Below are 26,533 nucleotides of genomic sequence, written 5' to 3' on the forward strand. Positions count from 1 at the left end.
GTGTAAAATAGAAACAATACATCCATAAATTTCGAGGAAGACGATGAAGACAGAAGTGAATGAAGACAAATCACCAAAGACATGAAGACATATCACCAAACTTTCATATGATAAAATGTTAAAATTATTTGAAGCAATTCGATAGTCAATAATTTACAGGGTAAAGGTGTATCTATTGCTATTTTAATTATGTCTAATGTGTTTATGAATTTGAAACCTGTTTTGTGTTGTTTAAATATTTCCAATGGGGATTTTCTGTTTAACGAATTTTCCATATAACGAACTTTTTTATCGGGGTTTAGCGACTTCGTTAAATAGAGGTCCGACTGTATGCTGTGTATAATATGTTCGGGGAATTTTTTTCTTATACCATGTTGTAATAACCCATCTAAGATATTCATTTTTAAAAACAGCAATCGCACCGAAGTACCTTAGGTAACAAGAAAGATCCGTTTATTTGAAAATGCATAGTTTGTATGACTTGCTATTTCGCCAATCCGTATGTTTAAAATGCTTCCATGTTGACAATGAACCTTAATATATTATACTACTGATTTTTAATCGCCATATGAAGAAACCCTTTCTTCGTTTGGCTTTGTTTATTTGCGTTTCATCCGGTGATTGACCGCAATTCTCCTCCAGTTATTCGCATTCTCATATTGAGTTTCGAAAAGAAAAATGCTTTGCTTTTTTTTTTTTTTTTTTTAAAAAAGGAAGGAAAAATATGACTCGTGTAAATTATACGTTTCTTGGCAGGACTGTAGCGAAGCGAGTAAATGGGTTTTTTTTGCTTCTTTCTTCCAACTTCTCAAAAGAATTTTTCGAAATTTTAAAACGACACAATCCGGGCGTCTGTTTAAATTTATTACCAAGGATTCTTTAGAATATTTATAAGTGTTTTTTTTTTTTTCTTTTTCCAGTTTTCTGTGCCTATCTCAAAGCAGTTTAGTTATTATTATTTTTTAAATTCAAACTTTTTTTTTTGTAATTTTATGACATTAAAGTTTATATTAAGTTTGTTATATTATCGTCTGTTTAAATTTATTACTAACGATTATTTAGAATATTTATAAATGTTTTTTCCAGTTTTCTGTGCCTATCTCGAAGCAATTTAATCATTAGTTTTTTTAAATTCAATCATTTTTTTGTAATTTTATAATAAGTTTATATTTAGTATATAATATTTTAATATAATATAAGTTTATAATATTAAGTTTGTGATATTATCGTCTGTTTAAATTTATTACTAACGATTATTTAGAATATTTATAAATGTTTTTTCCAGTTTTCTGTGGCTATCTCAAAGCAGTTTAGTTATTATTATTTTTTAAATTCAAACTTTTTTTTTTTTTGTAATTTTATGACATTAAGTTTGTTATATTATCGTCTGTTGAAATTTATTACTAACGATTATTTAGAATATTTATAAATGTTTTTTCCAGTTTTCTGTGCCTATCTCGAAGCTATTTAATTATTAGTTTTTTTAAATTCAATCTTTCTTTTGTAATTTTATAATAAGTTTATATATAGTATATAATATTTTAATATAAGTTTATAATATTAAGTTTGTGATATTATCGTCTGTTTAAATTTATTACTAACGATTATTTAGAATATTTATAAATGTTTTTTCCAGTTTTCTGTGCCTATCTCGAAGCAGTTTAGTTATTATGTTTTTTAAATTCAAACTTTTTTTTTTGTTGTAATTTTATGACATTAAGTTTATATTAAGTTTGTGATATTATCGTCTGTTTAAATTTATTACTAACGATTATTTAGAATATTTATAAATGTTTTTTCCAGTTTTCTGTGCCTATCTCGAAGCAATTTAATTATTAGTTTTTTTTTAAATTCAATCTTTTTTTGTAATTTTATAATAAGTTTATATTTAGTATATAATATTTTAATATAATATAAGTTTATAATATTAAGTTTGTTATATTATCGTCTGTTTAAATTTATTACTAACGATTATTTAGAATATTTATAAATGCTTTTTCCAGTTTTCTGTGCCTATCTCGAAGCAATTTAATTATTAGTTTTTTTTAAATTCAATCTTTTTTTGCAATTTTATAATAAGTTTATATTAAGCATATAATATTTTAATATAATATAAGTTTATGATATTAAGTTTGTGATATTATCGTCTGTTTAAATTTATTACTAACGATTATTTAGAATATTTATAAATGTTTTTTCCAGTTTTCTGTGCCTATCTCGAAGCAATTTAATAATTAGTTTTTTTAAATTTAATCTTTTTTTGTAATTTTATAATAAGTTTATATTTAGTATATAATATTTTAATGTAATATAAGTTTATAATATTAAGTTTGTGATATTATCGTCTGTTTAAATTTATTACTAACGATTATTTAGAATATTTATAAATGTTTTTTCCAGTTTTCTGTGCCTATCTCGAAGCAATTTAATCATTAGTTTTTTTAAATTCAATCTTTTTTTGTAATTTTATAATATTAAGTTTATATTAAGTATATAATATTTTAATATAATATAAGTTTATAATATTAAGTTTGTGATATTATCGTCTGTTTAAATTCATTACTAATAATTCTTTAGAATATTTATAAATGTTTTTTTTTTCTTTCAGTTTTCTGTGTCTATCTCAAAGCAATTTAATTATTATAATTTTTTTTTGAATAATTTTTTTTTTTTTTTTTTTTTTTTTTTTTTGGTAATAGTAATTTTTTTTTTTTTTTTACGACCAAATGAGGGTCCAGAAAAACAAAGATAGTGTATATTCTGCAAAAATCTTCAAATTATTAGTATATTTTTAAAAATTACATTTCATTACTATTTTATTATTCAATTCCTACTATTAGTTCAAACTCTCCCTATACCCAGTTCAAATTTGCAATTGGTAATTAAGTACTCTTTATATATCCACTCATGTTAAAATAATTTTTTTTTTAACTTTCAGAATTTTTTTTTAACGACAGGCATGGAATTCGTGAACCTAAGTCACGACGGCGAGCAACATTACCCACGCCACACTGCCCACAGATACCCGTTTATAGGGTGGGGCACATTCACACATCACACACAACAGAGAACGACCCTCAGAGAGGGAAACATCAATGCCCCGAGCGGGATTCGAACCCGCAGCCACTGGCTTCACAGTCTGGCACACTGACCTCTCGGTCACCTGGCCGGCAGAACGTAAAATTGCTTCATTTTTTTTCGTTGATTCGATCAAGAAATTGTGGAAAACTGTAAAAACATTAGTATAGTTTGTCTAAAGTAAGAACTCCCCTAGTCATTCGTCTGGTCCCGTGTCTGTGAATATGGTAACGAGGTTTAACTATTTCAAGTAGGGGCGTGGGGTCACTGTTTAGGGCAGGTTTTGGCTCTGGTCGGTAAGAGAAATGTTATCTTTTTCTCCGGTCTTATTGTGTTAGCCCTAGAGTGAAGAGAAGCTGCCGTCCCTGAAATGCGTTATTCTTGTTTAGATAGCAGCAGACGGCCTCAGAGTTTGCGGCGGGGAGAGTTCTTTTAGTATACAAACTATAGAGTATGTAAACCGGTATGAGTAAAACTAATTGTTAAATCCAAGAAATATGTTTTATTTTTTAAAAAAAAATTTTTTTTTGGTCTTTGTTTAAGCTTTTTTACTATATATACATGGTGCGTAGCTTAAAGGTGCTTATTTTAGATTTTAGTTTTTTAAAAGCCCTTTATGGGGCTTTTTTTACTGGGTGTTTTTAAAAAGTGCTTAATTTTTCCTTTTCGAAATTGATATTCTAAATTGAGATTCGCCACGTATTGTGCAAAAGCATGGTTTTCACATTGTTCTATTCAACGCTTTCACAATTCATTTAACCACTATATATTTCGGCGTACCGTCGGTGCATAGCGCATGAAAGCGCCAATCAGTTTACATGTTTGATGAAATATTTCCGCATGTGCGTCTACTGAGGTGAGATTATTGCAACTGTGCTGTATTTTGCACGATATTCTCCATTTCAGGCTTCATTTTCCCCTCTCTGAAATCGAACCCAAAAATCTCTCATCTTTTTATGGTGGCTAATGTAATCAAGAAAAGAGTTCTCTGTCAGAAACTAGTTATTTTATCATGATCGTGTAAATTATTTTGCATTTTGTTATTGTATAGTGCGCTTAAAAAGTACTTAAAAGGTACTTATTTTTTATTGAAAGATTTGGTTACTCACCCTGCATAAAAACATGTCATTTAAAAACACAAGCATGTATTTCTTCGTAGCGGCTAAAATATGTTTTAGTCTCAATGCCACAGTGTCGTTTGGCGCAGCAAATCTAATTTTGGGCTATCGTGCCAAATTGCATTCAGTTGAGTTTTAAAGTTCAAACATCGTTTCGATCTAGTTACAGAAATCTTGTGGGACTTTTATTTCACGTCTTAGAAAATTATCATATCAAAAGAGAAGAAAATTTTTTCTTTTGTGTCACTAGGATTCGAAATATAACACGCATGCTTGAATATCAAGTTTAACGCTACTGTAGAAGTCCAGAATTTTACAACTTAAAGAGTTTAATCGTCATTTTTCTTTCATACGTAACTGTTTTCGTGTAACTCAAACAAAAAAACATGTCTAAATCTTGTTAGTGGGAATTTCACTATTTACAACATGGTAAGAATTTTGAGAGATTTTTTTAGCATTGAGCTTTAACCAGTTGGTTTTATGAAGTTTTTTTGCATACTTTAAATTTTCCCTTAGTTATATTTTAGTAACAATTGTAGAGTATTTCCGTAATTTTTGCTCTAATTTGTTAGTCATGAGTGAAGAAAAATAATGTAAAAGTGTTTAGTTCATAGTTTCTAAAAAAAAAAAAAAAAACTCTGATTTATATTTATTTAACTGTCCTGGGATAATATTTAGTCAATATTAGCTTTGTTAATATTTGTGCACTCAAGTTTATGCGAAAAGCTTCATTTGTAGGCCGAGATAGTTTTTTGGAGAAATTATTTAATCAATATTAAATTTGTTAATCTCTTTGTGCACTCAAGTTTATATGGAAATGTTCATTTGTAGGCTGAGAAAGTTTTTTGGGGAAGTTATTTAATCAATATTAGCTTTGTTATATGTTATGGTTTGTTATTAGTTATATGTTGTGGATAGATGTTATTCATATTTTTTCTTACGTATTATATATACACAAATATTATTTTCTTTTAAATATATTTTATTCAGAATATATTATTTTCTTATGAATATTCACTATACATTATTTTCGTGTCGGTTTTTCAATATTATCGTAACTGAGGAATAAATTTAAAGTATATATAGGGTAAACCAACCAGTGAAGGAACACTACCCAGTGAAGGAACATTTCATATATATTGATTAAAAATAAGAATTTGAAAGTTTTTCTTTAGATTGATTGGTAACAATAGCTTACTGCCAAACAATAGGAAGTCATCTAGCAATGTTTTGGATTGCCTGGTCAAATAGACCTCTCTGGAAAAATGTTTGAATTTGTAATTATCTCTGCAACACCTTGTTTCTTTGAAAAAATTATAAGGTTAGTGTTTGTATTTATATGTTTGAAGTGGAATTAATTGCATGTAATAGTTTTATTTTTCTCACTGTGAAAAAGAGAATTCAAAATATAGTTATTGAAGTTACGTTTTATTTTTTTAAGCATCATAGCATAATAAAGTACTGAGATAAGGGGATGTTTATTCACTGGATCACCAAACGATGAAAAGCCAGTGAAGGAACAAGTGTTCCTTTTCTGGGTTTTCTTCAAAGTTAATGAAAATAAAAGATTAATTTTAATTTTCTTGTTCCTTAGTGATGTTCCACATCAAAAGTATGTTAAAAATACGAAAAACAACTTCTAACCAGTAAGGGAACAGGCATGTTCCTTTACTGGGCATAGATTTCCCAGTGAATAAACAGTATGCGTTAATATGTTGACACTTTAATTTTCAATTCATGATTACAAAAAAAAGTTTACATTTTCCGAATATTTATATGTTATAATTTCAAGAATAGGCTTGTTTTTAAATATTTGTATTTCTTATAAATTCATAAAGAGCATTAAAAAATAACCAAAATTAAGTGTCCCTTTACTGGGTGTTCATTCACTGGTAAGAGCTGTTCCTTCACTGGGTCTTCTTACTACTTGTTATTTGAACCTCCAAAACTTTAAAACAGTATTATGTAACTTCTCTACAATTTTTTTTACATAATTTGCAATTAGTAACAAATATGTTGACACTGTCATTTAACTAAAATTACGAATTTTGAAATTAATATGATTTTTTAAAAGGCAAGCGAAGCTTAAGTGTTCCTTCACTGGTTAGTTTACCCTATATTTCCTTTTGTGGTATATATTATTCAATATATACCATCTACTTATGGGTCTGTATTATATGTTATGGTTAGATGTTATTCATATTTTTTTATGAATATGCACTATACATTATTTTCTCATCGGTGTTTCAATATTATCGTAATTGAAAATCACAAAAATTGCGATAGTGATCAAACGTTTGAAGTTAGGAATATTTTTTTTTATTAAATAGGAATTCTTTCTGAAGTTGAACGATCTTTCAAATAAACGATTGCATGCTCATTCATTTTAGACCTATTATGTTTATAGTCAATCTGACGGTATTAAAAAAAGAATCTACCTAAAAGAATCTTTTGAAGGAGCATTTTACTTCAGTCACGTAAGTATTAATTTACGACGCTATAGAACAAGTGACGATAGATTGAACTCCCAAGGTGATGCCAACAGATAATACCAAATGTTCGAGCAGCAATTATTAAAAAGATTCGATTGTTTTGTCTTCTGCCCACTTTACGATCGCGGAAGTAGCTTGACGGAATCTTGAAAACCACGATTTTATCCCCCCCCCCTTCCTCCATTTGTTTTTATGATAGGGATAATTTCTCAAGTTTGATATGTTTACTGGTCGTAAAAGGACACTGTTTTGTTAACTACTGGCGTTCAACAATTGAATGTCAAACTAGGAAGTAATTGAACGTTTCTCGAAGTGTTCATTTTGCCTCAAGAGGTGTTGCCATTTGATTTAAGAAATCTTTCCTCCCGTTTGTTTTGCCGATACTTAACCCTTTCTAAAGACGTGGTAAGTATACAGTCCCAAGCGAAATTATGAGACTATATATAAGATTCACTATTTATAATATTCTATTATAAGAATTCACTATATATAAGATTCTATGCGAAATCTTAATTATGAGGTGATACTATACAGCTTTATTGTTTTGACGCGGTTTGCACTTGTTTGCTTTCGTGTTCCATTGGGTTAGATTAGAGCAGAGGTCGCCAAAGTGGTCTACATAGACCCCCAGGGGTCTATTTAACATAAGCGGGGGTCGATCTGAGCCAGGGTGTCGAATGAGGGGTCGATCCGAACCGGAAGGGTCGATTGGTCGAAGGATTATCAGTATTTTTCAGATATGTGACAATTAGAAATAAAAGAAGAAGACTTGGAAATATATACAGGTAATCTTCAAAAATTGGGCAACGATTTTAAACTGCGTTTTGTTGATTTGGAAAACATTAACATCCCTGATTGGATTATTGTGCCATTTTCTGCTCAAATTGAAAACGTGGGCATCAACCTGCAAGCTTGCTAAATTATTATGGGGATTTGAAGCAAAGACGCTTTTTAAAAATTTAACAATAAGCAAATTTTGGACTAATATAAATATAATGCAAATATGTACAACTTTACGAAATAGCTCAGCCATTTATGATAGCATTTCCAAGTTCCTATATGGTTGAAGCCGGTTTCAGTCACGTAAATTCAATCTTAACTAAGAACAGAAATAAATTAAATGTGGAGTTTCGAGGGGATTTAAGATTAAAATTGCCAATTTTGAACCCAATATAACGAACCTTGCAAAAAAAAAAAAAAAAAAAAAAAAAAACCACCAGACACACCCATATCATTGATTAAGAAGCAATAAATCCGTAGTTACTTATTATTTCTACTTACTCCTAATTACTTATTATTTCATAAATATTAAGGTATTAAATTTCAACATTAATATATTTTTCATAAAACTATTGTTACACTATGTACTATTACTTTAATAAATGTTTAAAATCATAAAATAAATGTACAAACACAGTATCTGATAGAGTTTTATTTTAATTAACAGAAAATTACTTTTATGGGGGTCGATGGAGATTTCGAAAAATTATGTAGGGGTCGACGATCAAAAAAGTTTGGCGACCCCTGGATTAGAGGATATATAATGTAAATTTGACAATGGAATAAATTAGATGATGTATTATATCAAAGCTCATTCTAGGCAGGGTAAACAAGGCGCAGCACCCTGCTGCCCTTTTAGTCAAAAGAATCCACCCTGTTGCCCCTGAAGTAAATTAGTGCCCTGATGGAATAGACTCCATACCCTTTCTTTCCTCAAACCTTTTTTTCTTAAACTTTTGTTATTTTCCACTCTTTTTATTTAGTTTGTCATTGCTTTCAATACATAGATTTATATGGAAAAGGAAAAATAGCCATCATACCCTCTTGTTGTACTTGTCTTTGAAAGTTTGCAGTTACTTCCACTATCATTAAATCATAATTATTATTAATCATTTTAATTATTAAATCATAACAACAGACACTTAAAAACATACATTTATCATTTTAATATGCGCATGCATTTAAATAAATTACTAAGCTAATTAGCTCATTAAATTGATATACGTTAATTTATTAATAAAAATTAGTCATTAATATGATTGCTTTCCTACTTTTAAATTATTATTATTATTGCTATATTATTGCTATATATAAATTATTGCTATTAATTATTTTATGTAAAAAAAAAAAATTCTTTTACTAATTGACAATGTTTTTTAATCGAACGTGTAAAGCCCATAGAAAGAAATTATTGCCTTTTTAGAATAATAATGCCCTTTTTTTTAAAACTTTTGCACCCTGCCCATTTTTCTGCCTAGAATGAGCTCTGATTATATAAATATAGAACATTTATTATATCAGGTTATTATATTAGTATATTGTATTAATTAGACCTAATTAATAGACGCACTTTAGTGTTTTAATAATGGCACATTTTGTACGAGTTTATAGGCAATACTTTTATGTTTAAACATACATGTAATGGGTTTTTATTCGAGTGATTTGTTACATACTTCCCATTTGTGTTTATTTTTAACGTATTGCATTACTACATGTTAACCAACTGATAAACGAACATAAACAAATGTGAATCGGTTTCAGCCCCGTAGAAACAATGACGCTGCATAGTTAACATTTTACATCGAATCTTTAGTCTAATAATTTGGCTAGTACCTACCACCCACTTTAAAAGTCCATCTTAACTTTTCTACCACTTTAAATTTTTGGTTTCCCTTTGTTAATAACTTCAGCTGTCTTGAACTGCGTTTAAATATAAGAAATGTTTTTAATATCAGAAAACGTATAAAAGTTATATAAAATGCATAATTTCTTTTGAAGTTGGTAGCATTTATAAAATTTTTTTAATAAATAAAGAGAAATAAAAGTCAATGAATTCTTAATAGGTCGTGGTAAATATACTTACCACCACCACCAAAAAAAAAACGGCATTAAAATTTGAATAAATTTTTTATGAGCTGAATGATCTTTTCTTATATCAATATGCTATTATATGAATTTCAGTTCCAAAAATTCGTTAATTTTCCTTTACTAGAAAAAAATGGCCCACTAAAGGGTTAAACGAATGTTTTTTACAACGATGAATGAGGAGCAATTCATAACCGTCGTTGAACAGCCGACCCAATTTATTGGGCTTACGACTATTCATGTTCAATTCCGTATCCTTGTCATTTTGAACTCAATCCAGAAGACAAGGAAACTCCTGGATTAAGGATTGGGAGAAATTTGCCTTCGTGGATGAGTTTTGGTGGAACTAACCCGTAATTTGCGTTACACGGAGAGGAAAACCACGAGAACCTTCCTCGGTTAGTCTGACGGCAAGGGGACTCAAACCCATAATCCGTGTACCAGTGAGAATATTTTACGTCCGTGCAGGGGGCAATGACAGCCGGATGAGGAGTTCGTATTGACCCAGCTATCGCTGGGATTTGAACCCGGTTTGCCTCATTGGAAGGCGAGAGCTCTAACTCCTGAGCCACCACTGCTCTATATTTGTAGATTTATTTTATTTTATAACCGTCGTTGAACAGCCGACCCAAATTACGATTTTGGGTTTACGACTACAAATGTTCATCTCTGTAGCCTTGTCATTTTGAACTCAATCCAGAAGACAAGGGAACGCCTGGATTAAGGATTGGGAGAAATTTGCCTTCGTGGATGACTTTTTTGGTGGAACTAACCCGTAATTTGCGTTACACGGAGAGTAAAACCACAAAAATCTCCCAAGGTTAGCTAACGGTATGGGGATTCTAACACAGGATCTGTCTACCACTGAACATATTTTACGTCAGTACTGCGGTGGATGCGGAATTCGTATGAGCCATCCATCGCTGGGATTCGAACCCGGTGCACCTCATTGAAAGACGAACGTTTATCTCCTGAGCCATCGGGGGGTTACGAGAAAAAAAAAATCTCAAGACAAAATCAACGCATTACTTTTCACACACACTTAGTTTTTTGAGGTAAATTATGCGAAGACAAAAACACACATAATTAAAAATAAAAAACTTATCACTTTATAAAAGTAGAACATCATTAAATTGCCGAGTCAATTAAAATTATCCTCTTCGAACAAATCATAAATAACTTTTCTATGAATTCATAAAAGAGAAGAGCGCTAAAGACGAAAGGGAACATCTTAGATAGCGACACGCAAACGACTCATAAGATAAAATAGAGAGAGAATCATAAAAAATAAAGTCACGAAAACTCAAGAGATAATAATGGGTAGAATACTAATATGTTTTCTTAATTCACACCACAATCGTTATGAAAAATAAGAGATTTTTATTTGTTTAAAATTATCATGATGAACTTTTGTCTTCATATTATGAGATGTTTGTTACCTAATTCGAATTCCCTTTTGAGGGATTTTTCAAACTTAGGATAAAAATAGAGAGATTATTTAAAATTGGGGGACACAATTTTTGAAGTTCAGGCAGCAACTCAGTCAGTTTTTAAGAATTTTTTTTTTTAAGTTACACTTCTTATGCGACTTTCAACAAGGTTGCGTTAAACGTTTAACGCTACATTTTTATTGGCCGGGAAATCACGTGGTAGGATCCAGTTTTCCCTCATTCATTTCCATATTGTTTTGGTTCTCACTATCATAAAAATAATAAAAGTATTGTTTTTCGATAAATATTTTTTTAGTTTGTTTTGATACACATATAATTTAATAGGGTAGTATTTTTTATTTTCAAACTTAGTGGATAACAATTGTAAAAAATGAGTGAAAACAATCCCATGGACAATGCGACGGATTTAAGGTTATGTCAAGGTACGTCTCTTGTGAATATCAATTGATTGTTAGATTTTCTCTTCTGAAATTGTGACGCATATATTATTAACATACATTGAAAAAATGACGCATGCATTATTAATACAAATACATTTTCCGGGGCGAGACGATGAGACAACCACAAGCACTTCCACTGGTTCAAGAGGTAAAAAATGCACACTATTACCGTGATTACAGAGCACGGAAGCGAGCGGAGCAGGAAAAAGAGTCGTTGAATAGAACTAGTGATCCTTCTACGACTGCTGATTCTTCTACAATTAACGTCGCAGGTTTCGAAGTTTAACTTCTTCCGCGCGGAGGGACTCCACGCATTATTTTTTTTAGATGGCATTATGAAAATTATAATTAAACTGAAGTTTAATTCAAAAGCCTGGCAGTGCGTATTTACGTATTGTAGATTAACAAATAATATAAAAAAAAGGAAAAAAAAATTAAAATCGAAATTTTTATTAAAAAATTAAAGCTTTTTCTCCCATATAAAACTAAAATTAATTAATCAAATTTGATTAATGAATTAATATTTGAAAAAAACTGTATTAACATCAAGTGTCATTCCACTACAAATGAATTTGAGTGGATGAATAAAAAGTTGTTTATGAATGATTGAAATTTGAACAAGATGTAGGGAGAGCGTGAACTAATAGTAGAAATTTAATAAAACTATGTTTAAGAAGAAAAAACGCTGCAAATTATTGACGCATAAATATTAAGCACAAAATTTAGAAAGAGAGCTCCTGGATTTTGAAAACAGCACATTATACGTAAAAGCAATAATGTAACTTCAAAAAAGATTAAATTCTAATGTAAAAAAAATCTATTCCGGTAGTTTAAAATTGTAATAACTAGAGCCCGGATTTTGATGACCTAAAAATTCTCAACTAATGCCCTTAAAAATGCAAAAATTGCGCAAAACATGCCTTAAATAAAGTAAAAATATTGAATTAAAAAAATGTTTTGCTCTTTAAAATTATTATGAGTCATTTCAAATACTATAAAGCAATGCAATACTTGTTCTACGTTCATTAAAGTTTGAAAAATATGTTTTATATCCTAAAATAACAAAAAAAGGAAAATATATTGACACCAAAATATTTTTATTTTGTATCGAAACTTTAATGGATATAACAACTTCCATCTCATAATATTACTAAATATCAGAATTACTTTGGATTATTAAATGTTTTTTTGATAATTTGAAATGTAAACGAGCGTCTCTTGTCTGAAAGTAAATTTTCATTCCTGCAGAAGCTTCTTTCAACGTCTACTGATGTTATTGGTGCCTACTTGAAAAAGACGAACTCACTTACTGACAATTCTTCTTCAATTTGAAAAGATTTTGATTCACCTGTTAATATCCTATAGATTTTCTTCATTGTTTGGAAGCCAGTGTAATAATGAAAATTGATTAAAAAAAATAATAAAAATTGGAAAAAATTAAAAAAAAAACTTTAAAAAATGCATTAAAATGCAAAATACACCCCAAAATTTAAAGAAAAATGCCCTATAAATCTAAAAAATTGCTTTAAAAGACAAAAAATGTCCAAAAATGCAAATGTCATCAAAATCCGGGCCTTAGTAATAACCCTCTCGCCAACTCGGAATTCTTTACAAAAAAGCGCTATTCTAAATACATATTAAGCGGAACTCAACTAAACAAATAAAGAAAAAAAGGGGAATACGGCGTTACATCACTTATTTCCATGTCGGAATGTGTTAGAGCGCGCACACACACACACACATCCAGGGCGAATCGTGAGGTTAATAAAAACAACGCGCACATAATAATCGACAAGTCATCGCGTAATCGTGGTAGCTGACTTGCCCAAATTGAGAGAGAGATAATAATAATAAAAAAAAAAGCGATCTTTTTATGTAGAGCGAAGGTGATCGCCTTGTTGACGAGGTAATCTTTTTGAGCTTAGAAACATTATAACTCATTTATTCTGTTGAATAGAGCATTATTCCCTTCGAGTTGTAAAAAATGAGTGACGATAAGTGCTTTGATAATTCCCCCCCCCTTCTGTTGAAGGTTATTGCACCAACTTCCAAATAAGGAAACGTGACAGACATTTTACAATGCTTCATTAGAATCATTGAAAGCTCAATTGTACCGTTTTTAAATAAATAAAATCCGGTGAAATAGTAAAAAACTAAAATAAAAAGAAAAACATTCTAAAACAGCCACTCTACAGGGAGAACAGGGAAAACCTGGGAGTTTAAAAATCACTTAAAATATCAGGCTAAATGCAGGGAATTTTGATTTTTTTTTCTACTAACTGGGAAAATATAGGAAATTTTGTTTCTTATTTTTGTCTTTTAAAAAATAGTGACCACTCAAAGCGTAATTTATGGGATATTTAACCATGATATTTCAGCTATACTAAACTATTTCATTTACTATAGCATTATTTTAGTATGTTCAGCTGTTTTTCCAACAATTAAAACTAATAAATATAGTTTGCCCAATATAGCTCACGCAAGAGCACAGTAATTGTTGTGTTGCTCTAAATATATTGTGTATAATATGCACAGGGAATTTAATTTTCAGATTTGAGTGGCAACCCTGTAAAATACTCAGTTATATAAAACACTAAAACGTACGTATATAGTTAGAAACCGATAGAACCCCTGTGGCAGAGTTTTTTCGAGCTACCTGTGACAAAACTCTCTATCACTAATATCTTTCTGCGTGATACTTTTAAAAATAAAAATATACAATATGTTACTAATTTGAAATAATAAACGCGCTGTGATAAAAATTTTTTTTTAATTTATTATTGAACATGTAATAATTTTATTCTAATGTAATGAACATGTAATAATTTTATTCTAATATTTTGGGTGATATTCTCGCATTTGTTGGGGGGGGGGTGCAAATTATTTCCTTCGTAGTAAGAAGTAATGGGTTACGTTAAATCTACCGAGTCACAAAGTCCTCCATGTTCACATAAGAAATCTTACTTCTTAAGGTATTGATCGAGGAATTTCCTTGTATTCTGGATTGGATCAAAATTACAAGGCTGCGGAGTTGAACATTAGTTGTCGAAAACCCAAAATTGGATCGGCTGTTCAACAATGGTTATATACACTCTATAACAAAAAAATCGACGCACTAAGACGCGCAAAATCGACGCTCGATCAGGCTGAAATGATGCCGACTGGGGACGTATAGTCTTTAGCGACTAATCCCGCTTCCAACTGTGTCCTGACGATCATCGAAGACGTGTTTGGAGACGCACAGGGCAGAGGGGGTATCCTGCCTTCACTATTGCACGCCACACCGGCCATCAACAAGGCATTATGGTCTGTGGTGCCATTTCCTATGACAGCCGGACCCCTTTGGTCGTCATTAGAGGTACACTTACTGCACAGCGGTACGTCGACGACATCCTAAGACCTGTTTTGCTACCGTTCCTTTTGCAGCGCCCTGAGCTGGTTTTTCAGCAGGACAATGCCAGACCACATACGGCACGTGTTGCTATGAACTGTCTGCAAGCTTGTCAAACTCTTCCTTGGCCTGCAGATCACCAGATCTCTCTCCCATCGAGCATGTCTGGGATATGACGGGAAGGCGATTGCATCTGGCACGGAATGTTGATGACCTCGTTCGACCATTGGATCGACTTTGATAGGAAATACCGCAAGAGACCATCCGGGAGCTTTACCGGTCTATGCCACGCCGTGTGGCAGCTTGTATCCAGGCTAGAAGCGGGTGAACACCTCATTGAACTTGTTACAGTAACTCTGCAATAAATTGTTCTGAAATTTTAATCATTTACTATTCTGTACATTGTCTTCCTATCCACCAATTTTCGTTTCAATCGGACAACTCCTTCTTGGTGCGTCGATTTTTTTGTTATAGAGTGTATATATATATAAAAAAGGAATGCCGAGACAAGACGCAAGCACGCTCCACCTATTAATGCACACAACAAAACGGCCCTTAAAAAAAAAAAAACCCTCTTATATTTTCCAATATTAAATTTGTAATCCTCTTTTCTTCAAGCTCCGTTTATTTAGGTTGAATTTTGGTACAAGCAAAACTGAATACACTGGTGTAAGAATTTAAGAGAATTTGCACACTAGGTCGATTATCTCTAGAACTACTGGGCCGATTTTAATGAAATTTGATGTGTCATATCAAGGACATTTTTTACCTTACCTTTCCTCCGTGAATTATGAGTACTATAAAATGAGCCCTTGAGAATTGACGGGCGTTTCAACTTGTAAAATATCCATGTTATTTATGTATCCTCGAAAATTCAATCACCCCCCACCTTTTGCAAATAAATCACGTGACTTCCTCGATCAAAACTAGAACTCACTAATCCATCGTGTTCTTTTAATTGGTCATAGATGCGGATGACCACTTGAGCATTCACTGCTTCATAAAGTGGGTGATCGTTCGTCGAATGGTCACGTTACAATCGACCGTTTAGATGTTATTCGTTTATTGATGAACTTTTACAGCCAGTATTCAAGATTGCACGCTTCTCTGGGCGCGCGTTTATTTCCGCATGGAATGTAGAACGGATCGCTATTCAATAGAATTTTATTCTATAGAATGTTGACTTCCTTTAATGTGCATTAACCTCTATTAGTTCCTGTATTTAGTTGCGTCAAGTGCGTTTAATAACGACGAATGGTGCTGTTGAATTTAAAAAGTTTTGTATTATTATTAAATAACAGGATTGCCACTCTATAGGGAAAAACCTGGAAAATACAGAGAATTTCGAATTTTTTTCCTTAAAAACTGGGAAAAAACAGGAAATTTTTATCTTCGTTTTTTTAAAAACAATTACAACGGATCGTTTTTCAATAAAATTTATCGATAGAATGTTGACTTCATTCAATGTACATTAACCTTATTAGTTCCTGTATTGAGTCACGTTAAGTGATTTGGTGAAGTTTAATTAAAAATTTTTGTATTATGATTAAATAACTGGATTGCCACTCCAGTGAAAACCTAGAAAATGCAGGGAATTTAAAACTCATCTAAAATAACTGAAAAAGCTGGAAGTTTTTATCTTTTTAAAGATGTAGACCTCACTTTAATTTAATTTTGCTTTACTTTACTTTTACTCCACAGGGAGAATACGGAAAACCTCGAAAATACAGGGAATTAATGGTTGTTAACAGGGTAATTTGTTAACAGGGAATGTGCAGGGAAAATACAAGGAATTTAAAACTCATCTAAAATAACAGGGAAAAATGAGGGAATTTTGAATTTTTCCTTACAAGGTGGGGAAAAAAAAAGAAGAGAATTTTTGTCTTTTTAAAAGATGCAGACCTCTCAAAGCACAATTTACGGGATATATAAAGATGGTAGTTCAGCTATGTCAAATTATTTAATTTATTATAGCGTTTTATTTCTTTTATGTTGAGCTGTTCCTTAAAATCTTTCTGGCAACTAATGCAAAATGAGTGGCAGACCTAAGTAACAGATAATTTCTTTCCATGCTTAATTTTTAATAATTTGTTGACAGTGAGCCGTGATGGTTCAGGGGATAAACCGCTCGTCTCCCAATAAAGTGACTTTGGTTCGATCCCAGCAATAGCTAGTCTATTCGAATTCCGCACCTGGCTCTGTGCTGACTTAAAATATCCTCAATGGTAGGCAGGTCATGTGTTAGGGTCCTCTTGTCACCCGGATAAACGTGGGAGGTTTTCGTGGATTTCCTCTCTAAGTAACGCAAATGAGGGTTAGTCAATAAGTCCTCCACGGAGGCAAATTTCTCCCACTACTTGATCCAGGAGTTCCCTTTTCTTCTGGATTGGGTTCAAATTAACAAAGCTACGGAGTTGAACATCAGTACTCGTAAACCCTAAATTGGGTCGGCTGTTCAACGACTGTTATGAAATAAACTTTGTTGACTGTATTCTACGAAGCTCTTTCGCTAAGCGAAATAAAAAATTTAAACGTTTTGAAAAATCGCCAAGATTATTTTTAGAAAAAATAATTTTATCTTTGCTTTAATATGTGGGCTGTGTGTGTGTCGTAATAGCGATTATTAAACATAAATTCAAAAGTTTATACACTCGATTCAATCTTGATGTAACTTTTGATAGATGAAGGTTAAAATTGTCGAAACTACTTTCACTGCATGGACCATTCTCATGGAAAATGAGCTATGAATTTTTGAAAATTTAAAAAATTCAATTTCGAAAAATTCTTTAAAATAGCGCTACACCGTGATAATGGGTCAAAACGTTAGTTTTGAAATTTTACTGGAATGGCATCCATCTGCAAAGCAGTTTTCAATTTTAAACAAGGTGCGTAGCATTTTTATTTAAGTGCTTCAAGGTGCTTATTTTTGATTTACGTTTTTTAAAAGCCCTTAAAGGTGCTTTTTTTTTTATTCGGATTTTCTAAAAAGTGCTTAATTTTTTATCTTTTAAAAAGAGATTTTTTTCTTTGCCATGGCGATTGTTGTTCTAAATTACAAAAAAATGTATAATTTTCCCAGTTTTCTCTGTAATGTTTTTCAGAAACTAGTTATTTTATCATGATTTTGTAAAGTTTTTGAAAATGTTTTTGAATTTTATTGATTTTATGTTTATAAATTAAGAACTTCATTCGATAGAATGTTTTTTTTTAATTTTTTTTTTTACTTTATGGATCCTAATTATTATTATTATTATTTTTTGGAAAGTGATTAAAAATATTTTTTGAGTTCTTAAAAAGTGCTTATCTTTTGTTGAAAAATCTGTCTACGCACCCTGTTAAATTATAGAAATGCAGGACAAGAGAGAAAATCCAATTCAAACTTAATTTTAGCAACAGTGAAAGGTTAACCCTTTGTATAGTTATTATTTTGCAACCTCTTATGGGAGATAAAATTTGGTCGGGGCCAATAATCATACTTCTGACCTAGTCCGCGACTGATTATTTATTAGGCATACATTAAAATTTATTTTGGTACCGACTCCTTCCTCAACAAATTTATTCGAAATGAGTTGGCTGCCCATTTTAATAAACTCGATTACCTCTGAAGATAGTGATAACGTAACCTCGATGACCGCTTTAACCTTACTCTGCACAGATAAATAAATGCATTTATAAAAATAACTACAGGTGAAAACGTGATCGTTCTATTAAAAAACTTCCATCTTGGGGTCCCCTCCTTTATTATTAAGATCTTTTTCAATCCCGACTTTTATGAGTCTGTGTTCTGATGGTCACGTTTTATTTAAAAAAAAAAAATTATTATGCCACTATTTGCGGAATGTTTTTTTTTTTGCATTCGGATTGTTCGGAATATTAAATGACACAAAATTCCGATGACTTCTTCTGATAAGACGACTCTTTTAGAAAAAAAAGGAGTTGCTTCCTTGACTTTTTCTTAATTAGTTACATCTGTTAGTTTTGTTTATATTAATTTTCTACTGCTTTGCAAGAACTAAGGCCCTGTGGCGGAATTTTTTTGAGCTTACCTGCGACTAAACTCTCTAGCACTAGTATCTTTCTGCAAGATACTTTTAATAATAACAGGGTGCGTAGCGTTTTTTAAAAGTGCTTATTTTTGATTTACGTTTTTTAAAAGCCCTTAAAGGGCCTTTTTTATTCGAGGTTTGTAAAAAGTGCTTAATTTTTTTATCTTTTAAAAAGATATTTTTTCTTTGTTGCGTCGGTTGTCGTTCTAAATTACAAAAAAATGCTTTATTTTTCTTAATTTTCCCTGCAATATTTATAAGAAACTAGTTATTTTATTATGATTATGTAAACTTTTGAAAAATGTTTGTGAATTTTATTGATTTTGTGTTTATAAATTAAGAATTTCAAACGGTAGAAAAAAATAATTTTTATAACTCCACAGATCCTAATTATGATTTTTTTTGGAACGTGATTAAAAATATTTTTTGAGTGCTTAAGTACTTATTTTTTGTACTTACTTTTTGTTGAAAAATCTTGCTACGCACCCTGAATAAAAAATATGTATGTTATTAATTTAAAATAACAAATACGCTGTGTTTACAAAGAAAAAAAGAACTATAATTTTTCTTAATTGAACACTTAACAATTTTTTATTCTAATATTATGGGTGATATTCACGCATTTTGTTTGGGGGAGAAGCACAAATTATTTACTTCTTCGCATTTTGTAAATAATTATCACAATCAATAAATAATTAAAAATTATACATTTCGCGTAGCAGTAATTGCCGGAAAAAAAAAACGTCGAAATCACGCGAATCGGACGCTTTAAACGCGTGTTTCGTTTCGAGATCAGGTTGTTGTAATAAATGATATCGTATTAGAAAAAATATCGGATTTAAAAAGTATGGAGAGATCAATAACAATAAGTGCCAAAAATTTCGATAGACTTATTACCTTAAAAAATGAATACTCAAATGCACGATTCGAATTTTCCATATTGCTTGAAATATATCGGGATGTTTAAAAACCACGTGAAAATCAATATCAATAACTGCCGAAAACACAAACGAAACATGACATCGATTTACGATACTATCGGCGTAAATTGAGAGCGTCAAAAAGTTATTATCTGCGCATGATTCAAATATTATGTGTAAATTTCTGTAAAAAAGAAAAGATTTTTTTTAAACTTTTCATAAGAAAATCTTTCTGTAAGAACTCAGTAACGTTTTGCGACAATGTCGCCGTGTCGCTGATATTCTGCCACGGGCACTTAGTACTGTATGAATACTGTATGGATTGTATATTTTAAGTACTGTATGGATACTGTATGGATTGAATAATTTAACTTTCCAGCTACCCCATTCTGATTGGAAATGGCTAAAAGCATAACCCGAATTAGAATCATTATTAAATTTGATTTTAAAGTTGTTTTTCGAAATAGTTTACAATGAATACTTTATATTTTTAGAACTATTATTTTTAAATGCTAGATTTAGCTTTGTGCATTTCAAACTATTTCATTGCAATCTGCAATTAAAAATAACAACTTTTAAAACATCAACCATCAAGACGAATATTATTTTTAAAGTGATAAAATTGTACCTATATATTGTATCAAGAGGTTATAAAGACCATGGTGCGTAGCGTTTTTGATAAGTGCTTATTTTCGTGTTTTAAAAGCCCTTAAAGATACTTTTTTCATGGGGTGTTTTTAAAAAGTGCTTAATTTTCCCTTTTCGAAAATTATATTTTTTCTTTACCATTTTGATTTTCGCCACGTATTATGCAAAAGCTTGCTTTTCACTTTGTTCCATTCAACGTTTCCACAATTAATTCAACCACAATCTATTTCAGCGTACCGTCTGTTCATAGCGTATGAAAGTGCCAATTATTTTGTAGGTATGATTAAATACTTGCGAGTCCGCATGTGAGCTAGGTTCGGTGAGATTATTACTCTCATGTGCAACTCTGCTGCATTTTGCAAGATATTCTCCATTTCGGGCTTCATTTTCCACCCTCTGATATAGAACCGAAAAATCTCTCGATCATTTTATAATGGCTATATATAATCAAGAAAGGAGTTCCTTGTCAAAAACTGGTTATTTATCATGATCATGTAAAGTCTATGAAAATTATTTTTCAGTTTCATGTGTATGGTGCTTGAAAATATTTTATGTGTGCTTAAAAAGTACTTAAGAGGTGCTTTTTGTTGAAAGATTTGGCTACGCACCCTAAAAAACTTATTCTCTTTTATGTTTCATAATGTATTGCAAAATTTGCAATGAATTATGTTATATTTAAAAACAAATTTTGCATTTAAAATTTTTTTGAAAATGGGAGATTTTATTGTGGTACGTAAGGAATGCTCACACCCCTCTTGTCAGCAAAAATAAGAACAACACAAAACTCCAGTTTAAAAAATAAATAAAAAATGAAATAAAATAACCGAATAGATAATAATATAAATAGTCCCGCAGTGGACTGATCGTTAAGACACGGTTCCCAGCAGATCACCGAAGTCAAGCATCACTGGCTACGGTCAGTGTGCGGGTGGGTGACCACTTGAATCAGCCTGCGTAGGGACCGAGGGTGTGCGGTATTGGTCCTCGTTAAACTGTGCTCGACTACCGTAAAGTGCTCGACTTCGCGTGCAGGTCGTCGGGCTACCGAAGCGGGGGTGCCATCCCCTCTGCAGAGGATCAAAATTGTGATGGCATGTCTTCGGATCATCCTCAGGGATGTTTCCCAGACCGTCGCCAATTGCCCATTGTGCAGCTCTAGTCTGACGTAAATGAACAACAACAATAATATAAATAGAAATAAATAAATAACATTTTTTGTTGTATCAGTCATAAAACTAGAGATTAAAAACTGAAACTTTAAAAAGAATCAGACCTGTAACAACTATTTGCCATAACAGGTTTGTTTTGTTTACCCTCTTAATGTATCTCTCTCCCCATCCTTGTATTGTATCGCCATTTCTCCTATTACTGATAAATAAATAAACATGATAAGCAACTATGGAAAAATATTTTTGAGAATTCTTGTGTGACATCTTTGCCACGTTTTAGTTTGCATGTTATTTGATGAGTATCTTGATCAAATCCTACAAAGTAAACTGATTTGCGTCCAGAAAAACAAGAAATATATATAAAAAAAATTAAAATCATTTACTACTTAGGTCAACGTAGAAAAAATTTATTTGTAGTTTCTTTTTATTAAATAATTAAATTTTTTTTTCTCATATGAAACTGAGATTAATTAAATTGAATGAATGAATTAATATTTTGAAAAAACTATTGACATCATCCACTAGAAGTTTTAAAAAAAAATGTATTTGATCTTGAGTGAATGAATGAAAAGTATTTTATTTAATGATTGAAAATTTGAACAAGATGTAGGGAGAACTAAGAGTAGGAATTGGAGGCTCAACTATAAAAGTATAAATTGGGTGACGTGGTCCACACGTCATGTTCTTTATTGAATTTATTTGACGCAGCCAATATAAAATAATTGAATGTACGTAATAAATTATTTTAAAAAAACTATTGAAAAAAAGAAAGCTTTATCATTATTAAGCATTTCTTTCAATGTTTCAAATCTTTGTTTGTTTTTTAAATAACGATAGAAAAGAATACTTTTGTTAGAAAAAATAATAAGCCGAAACTATATGTGCTTTCATTCTTACTTTTTAGGCTACCCGTAAAGTGTCATGCTGTGGCTACTTATTTGTTGCACCAGATTGGGACTTTTCCTTGCCTATTAATCGGAACAAGGTAAGTTTTTTCTTTGTAAATTACTTCCTTCACTAATTACTTTTTTTTTTAACACAGTACTGTCTGTCTAACCGAAGAACTCTTATGGTAGGCAGGATTATTATTTCAAGTTGGGGTATGGAATAGGCACCCACTGGATGTGAAAAATTTGCATGCCAGCGAAAATGTTTCGCCCGTCAATGTAATTTCTCCAATCGGGTTCTCATTCGTGTTCTTAATCAATACAAATTGTTGTTGTAGGCCATTAAGACAAGGGGTGTGATTATTCTTGTTTTCCGGTGGCGCCATCTATGGTCAAGAATTCGATTTCTGCCACTTCTATACGTTACACTCCCCTAGCAGCAAAAAAAACTTGGGCCCTCATTGGAACAATATTCACGAATATTGGCTCAATAAGTGTTCCAAAGAGCCGATATTGCCCCTATATAAAATTATCCGATTCACCCTATATTTTATAGCCACTTTACAACTCATATATAGCTTTTAGATTCATTATTCAGCCAATATAGCAATATAGGCTGTATGTAGGCCTATATTAGTCCTATATAGGACCAATATTAAAAACTCTAGACATCCCAATATGGGTCCCTCGTTGGATGTTCATGTAGGATCCATCCCATATTGAGTCAATTTTGAGTCCAACTGGGGCGAAGGTAAAATTGTTCGTTTATAGGGCGAACCCATTCATGCATCTATTCATTCGTCCACAGATCGTACTTTTGACCTGAACCAGAGAACGATCCATCCCCAATTCAGTACCCCTAGAGGTATAATTTGTTATGGAAACATGGAGGACTTTGCGATCCGACGCATTTAGCGTGCACAATTCATCATTTACTGCACGGGGAGCCTTCGGCTGACTGGATTTAAACTACCGTTCTCACGAACGTGAGTCCAGCGTCCTGACAACAAGACTGTCCCGGCTATACCAATTGTAGTTAGGCTTTTAGAATAAACAATTTCAAAATCTTTCAAGTACAATTAAATTTTTTTGTAATGCTACGTGTAAACCTTTTAACCTTAAAATAAGATTTGTGACAATCCGCTCTATTCCACACACATTTCCCTAATTCAAAACCTTGGAAAACAACCTTCCATATAAAAACCTTAAATCAATGTTGTCTTAGGGTTTTCAAACGTAAAAAAAAAAAAAAAAAACATCCTTTAATAAAGCTAGTCTCAAGGTGAAAATAGTCTTATAATCTAAGTAATTATAAGGTTTATTTTCGCAACGTCTTGTATGCTCAACTAAATTCCACCCTGTCACGAAATTTTAATGAACTGTCGAAATTTCAATTTGATCCTATCGCTAGTGTGACGTCAGCTATAACGTCATGACGGTCCTAAGTGACCATTTTACCTAAGTGACAAATCCTTCTTAAAAAAAAAAAGCTTCAAAAATAATTTTTAATGATGAAAGGTTTGAAGCTGCAATATTTTTGCTTTATTGATAAAAAAAGATTTTCAGTACACCGAAACAAGGTTGCCGTATGCTTTCTGGGTTTTATTTGTATAGATTACTATTTTGTTCGATAAATCAAGTTTTTTCTTTCGATTGTGTGACCATTGGAATGAATGGACACCCAACAACGAGAAATGTTTTGTTTCAATTGCACTAAATGCCGACTTCGGGTGTGTGAAAGGCCCCTGCGGCAAAAAGAGAGCATTATGATCGAATCAGGTTTAAAAGAAAAGGATATCTCCTTCTAACGACACTATAATGACACTTAATTATAGGTGAGCCTTTTTTTTCCGTTTTTTGACCCTTTAAGGAGATTTTAGGGTGCCTTTCACGTACCTAAAGGGTAGGGTTAGTTGGCGGTAATTGGGATTTCCTACTTTTGTAAACATTATTTATTTTTTTCAGAATGGCAACAATTCCACCTATCGAAACCACCCTAGCTGTGTAACTTCATCTTCCATTGTCTCTTCTTTTTCATCTTGTGTTTACACATTTACGCATAGTTAATGGTTTATTTATTTTAATTGATTTAATCAGGAGTCTGTTTAGAAGAAATTTGGGTCCGTTAACGGACCCTTCACAAAATATTTTAATTTAAAAACGGACCCTTCACAAAATAATTTATCTTTTAATCGAACCTTTCACAAATTTGTTTATCTTCATTATTGTTTTGTTAATCGAATAAACCCTTCCCAGGAAGGGGTGGAAAGAAAGACAGATGTAAACGAACTAAATTTTGTCTTCGGCTGACGCTTCTTCCTTTATTCGTCCGAAATGAATATTCTGCGTGCAGCAGTATAGGCTAAATACCAAATATTTACATGTTGCATCGCTAATTTAGTTGCTGCAATTGCTGTTTATTTTTTAAATTTTAATTTTTTAAATTATAATTTTACAGTGCTGAGCATAATCTTGTATGTCTTTACAATTTAAAAACTCCTTGAAAAAGTTTTTTTGCAATAACGGACCCTATTTGTTCAAATTCACAAAAGCGGACCCTGGTTGAAAGAATGTGAGTAATTTTTTCACAATTTCACGAAAACGAACCTTTCACAAAATGTCTGGACAGACCCCTGATTTAATGAAAGTCTTTTATTTAGAGAAGTTTTTAGTACGAGAAATTGTATTAGTTTTTTTTAAAAAGAAGTTATCATCATTGACGGTTATTTAAAGCTTTTAATTCCGCATCCCGCTTGCACCAGCCAACTTGCTGACGTAAAATATCCTCAGTGGTAGACGGATCATGGGTTAGAGTCCCTTTGCCATCAGGCTAACCGTGGGAGGTTCTCGTGGTCTTCCTCTCCATGTAACGCAAATCCGGATTAGTTCCATCCTAAAAGTCCTCGACGATGGCAAATTTCCCCCAATACAAAATGACAAGGCTACGGAGTTGAACATTATAAGTCGTAAACTAGAAAAATTGGTTCGGCTGTTCAACGACGGTTATAAAATTGTAAGAGCATGGCGGAATTATACAAAATTATAAGTCGCTGCGGGAGGACTAAAAACAAATGGTGATTAAATAATTGTCTGCCAGTCGCCGCTCCATCGCCATTTTTTTTATCAAAAGGGCACCCCACCTGTATCGTAGTATCATTTTTTTTTTTTTTAAATGGACTTATTATGAATATTTTATTCTAAAAATTACTTTATGACACATTTGTTTCTTAAAATGTTTCTTCATTTTCGAGACGAACTTTTCAATGTTTACCATTCAAAAGAAATGAAACATTACATAAAATCATCTCAACAGTTTTTTCAATAACTTTAAATGGCTTTCTTTAAAAGTGGCCTCATGACCTTTTCAAAAGCGTCCCTGTTCAGATTAAGCAAACGGCCAGTCCTAATTTTGCCCTTTTCTGCGGTTCGTGTAATGGCTCGTAAACTGTACCTGGAGGGGCCGGGATAGTCTGGTTGCTAGAGCACTGGGCCCAAGTCCAAGAGGTCTTGGATTCGATTCCCTCTGGCCGAAGACTCCCCGTGTAGTAAATGGTGACTGATACACGTTAAATCTGTCGAGTCGCAAAGTCCTCCATGTTCCACTAACAAATCAATACCTCTGGGGGTACTGATCCAGAAGTTTCCTTGTCTTCTGGATTGGGTTCAAAATGACAAGGCTACAGAGTTGAACATTAGTAGTCGTAAACCCAAAATTGGGTCGGGTGTTCTACGGCTTTTATTATTATTATTTTTAAAGTATCATTTTTTTTTAAAATAAATTCAAATAATTAAAAGTATTTAATTTTCTGCAAGTATGTTGTTAAGTTTACTGTTAAAAATATTTAGTGCTTAGAACACTAATGTTTATATGAAAATTATCATATTTGCCGCTAATAGGACTAAATATGCGCTCGTCCCTTCCCTAATCTACCTGTCGCGCTAATGGCCCTTCACTCAAAAAGGTTGTACACCCTCATGTTAGATAGTTAACTCGAAACCCCCTTCCCCTCCTCATTTCGAACTTCCTG

The 26,533-nt window shown here is 31.8% G+C and overlaps 1 protein-coding gene across 1 annotated transcript in view; it reads left to right on the top strand.

Annotated features, from left to right (window-relative positions):
- LOC107457389 (uncharacterized) overlaps positions 1–26,533 on the top strand; it is a 168,801-nt gene that overhangs the window by 88,053 nt on the left and 54,215 nt on the right. Inside the window, exon 3 of the mRNA XM_087158681.1 lies at positions 22,523–22,603. Within this exon, the coding sequence (XP_087014807.1) occupies positions 22,523–22,603 (81 nt within the window). The remainder of the gene's footprint in view (positions 1–22,522; positions 22,604–26,533) is intronic.

The sequence above is a fragment of the Parasteatoda tepidariorum genome, chromosome 3 (genome assembly GCF_982258835.1).
Source record: "Parasteatoda tepidariorum strain Cologne lab strain chromosome 3, Ptep-v5.0, whole genome shotgun sequence".
Classification (NCBI taxonomy): Eukaryota; Metazoa; Arthropoda; class Arachnida; order Araneae; family Theridiidae; genus Parasteatoda; species Parasteatoda tepidariorum.